Here is a 2,407-nt window from a genome sequence, read left to right on the forward strand (position 1 = left end):
ACTTTGTCTTTTTACCAAAGGAAGATGCAGTCCATGTTTTCTGCCCAATCAGGCAATTGTGTGAAACTCAACTGGTTTGAATCCTTTTTAAAAGGTCAAGACAAAAATTGTGTGGAGTTCCTCTTCTGTTCAATATCTGCTTCCATTGTAGAAAATAACTCTATAACAATATAATATATATAACAATATCTTATCGTTATATGCAGACAACAAGTATATACGTTAAGAGGTTAAAGTGATGATGAAGAGTTGGATCTTGTTGGTTGTCTCACTTACTCTCTGTCTCCTTGCTCTCCTCTGGCTCCTGCTCCTCCTTCTTGGCCTTTCTACCAAAGAAGCTGCTGAAGAAACCTCCACCTCCTCCTTGCTTCTGCCCTGGCGCCTTCTTCCCCACCACCTTCTGTCCTGACCTGATGACCTGGAGGAGGAAGAGGAGGAAGAGGAGAGGGTCATGTTGGGTTAAAATGGTGAATCATTAAACTGAACTCAGGTCTCAGTCTTCATTGTCTTTACCTCCATCTGGGCCTGCTGCCGGCCCAACATGATGTTGAATACGTCCAGAACTTTCTCCAGATCCTGAAACAGACGGACCGCAGTCAGCAGGTCAGACCCAAACACCAATCAGCTCTAGTGTGGTCTGCTTGATAAACATACTGTCAGATATTCTATTATACATGTACATTCAGAAGAGTCACCTGGATGTTGTGCTCCGTGTCCTGGTTCGGCTTGTTCTGGCTCAGCAGTTTGGTCTTGTAGGCGGTCTTGTAGGCCTTCAGGTTCTCTCTGTGCTGTTTGATGTTGGACCAGGACCACATGTGACTGCAGCGTCTGATGTGGACCTCCATAATGCCGTTGAAGGCGTACCTCCACCTGGCACAGAAACAACATCATATCCTGTCTCACATGGTACCTGTGCTCCTCCTATGGTGCTCGTCCTCTAGTACCACTCTCAAATATCTTTCTAAAACCAGATTCAGTAGAAACTGTTGGTTTCAGGTTTAACTGACCAGAGTTTGGGGCTGCTCTGAACTGAGACGTCAGGTCTGAATTTCCTGTAGGGGGCGTTCTTCACCATGCAGTCAATGGACTCCAGCAGCTCCACCATGGTTAGATACTGCAGAGGACCACATTAACACATCAGAAACCTGCACAGTATTAAGGATAAAACCTGGTTTCAGCTCGAATCAACCTGTAAATACAATGTAAATCACCACAGAGACACACTCCACTCCACAGACCACTTCCTGAGGTGGACTGGGACTCATTAGACCACATAGGTTTTAAACTCTAATGAGTCCTGGTCCACAGTGAAGCAGCTCCTCCTCACTGACGTCCTGTAAGAACACAGAAACTGTCTGACTGGATCTGACCTGAGATCAGCAGCAGCTGTTTGTGAACTCACTGAACTAATAACCTCAATATGACCAGACTCCATTCAAAAATCACTCAGTTTTACACTCATTAGTTTACATATTATTAGACTTATTATCAGTTCATATTATGTTATTAGTAATTATTAGTATACATTATCTATATTCTATATATTATATGTTATTAAAGTTATTATTAGTTTATATTACATATATTTTATGTTAGAGTTAGTGAGTGAGGAGAATTGCTGTCTACCACACATTGTTAATTATTTCTTGTAAACATTAAGTTGTTTCTAAGTTATTTCCTGCGTGTTGTCTGGACGGAGGTCCAACGTCCTCTCCTATGTCCACTGTCAGCAGCCTGCTGGACGCAGGCTGTTACTGTCTCACCTGTGTGTCTGTCTCACCTGTGTGTCTGTTTTAACTGTGTGTCTGTTTCACCTGTGGTTTGGTCATCTCGATAGCGATGTTCTGGACCTCCAGGTGCAGATTAGCTTTTGGGGTTTTCAGTTCCAGCTCAGCGGTCGGGTTGATGCACATTTTAGCCGAAGCAAAGATCGGCTTAAAAACTATAAACAAACCGAGCAACCAATCACTGACAGGTTCATATGGATCACACAACCAGACGATTATAAATACATATAAAAAGATCAGTATTCGGATACATTGATATCTGACTGATACTACAGGACCCTGTAAGGGTCAAACTGTGCTGAAGAGAAAAACATCCTGTTAAAATGTACACATTCATATATACAAATACATGTATACACAGTGCTGGGAAAAAGTATTTGCTATATTTCTTATTTTTTTGCATATGTGTCACAAATGTTAATATTGGACAAAGATAACCAATGTAAAAAAAATGGGATAACTGTCTTTCACGTCGCTATGGACGATTGGACATTGGAGGGTTTTCGAGCATGCACAGCCTGTTTAAGGTCATGCAACAGCATCTCAATTGGATTTAGTCCAGACTCTGACAAGACCACTCCAAAACCTTCATTTTGTTTTTTAAGCCATTCAGAGGTGGA

The 2,407-nt window shown here is 42.0% G+C and overlaps 1 protein-coding gene across 1 annotated transcript in view; it reads right to left on the bottom strand.

Moving 5' to 3' along the window:
* Window positions 1-276: 276 nt before the first annotated feature.
* LOC118334379 (vacuolar protein sorting-associated protein 13C) overlaps window positions 277-2,407 on the bottom strand; it is a gene marked incomplete at its 3' end in the record, with an annotated part of 2,696 nt that continues 565 nt past the window's right edge. Inside the window, exons 2-6 of the mRNA XM_035670282.1 lie at window positions 1,815-2,066; window positions 1,008-1,114; window positions 696-870; window positions 514-576; window positions 277-418 (exon numbers count right to left, since the gene is read on the bottom strand). Of these exons, the coding sequence (XP_035526175.1) occupies window positions 277-418; window positions 514-576; window positions 696-870; window positions 1,008-1,114; window positions 1,815-2,066 (739 nt within the window). The remainder of the gene's footprint in view (window positions 419-513; window positions 577-695; window positions 871-1,007; window positions 1,115-1,814; window positions 2,067-2,407) is intronic.

The sequence above is a fragment of the Morone saxatilis genome, unplaced genomic scaffold (assembly GCF_004916995.1).
Source record: "Morone saxatilis isolate NCDOM2014 unplaced genomic scaffold, NCSU_SB_2.0 Contig23, whole genome shotgun sequence".
In the NCBI taxonomy this organism is placed as follows: Eukaryota; Metazoa; Chordata; class Actinopteri; family Moronidae; genus Morone; species Morone saxatilis.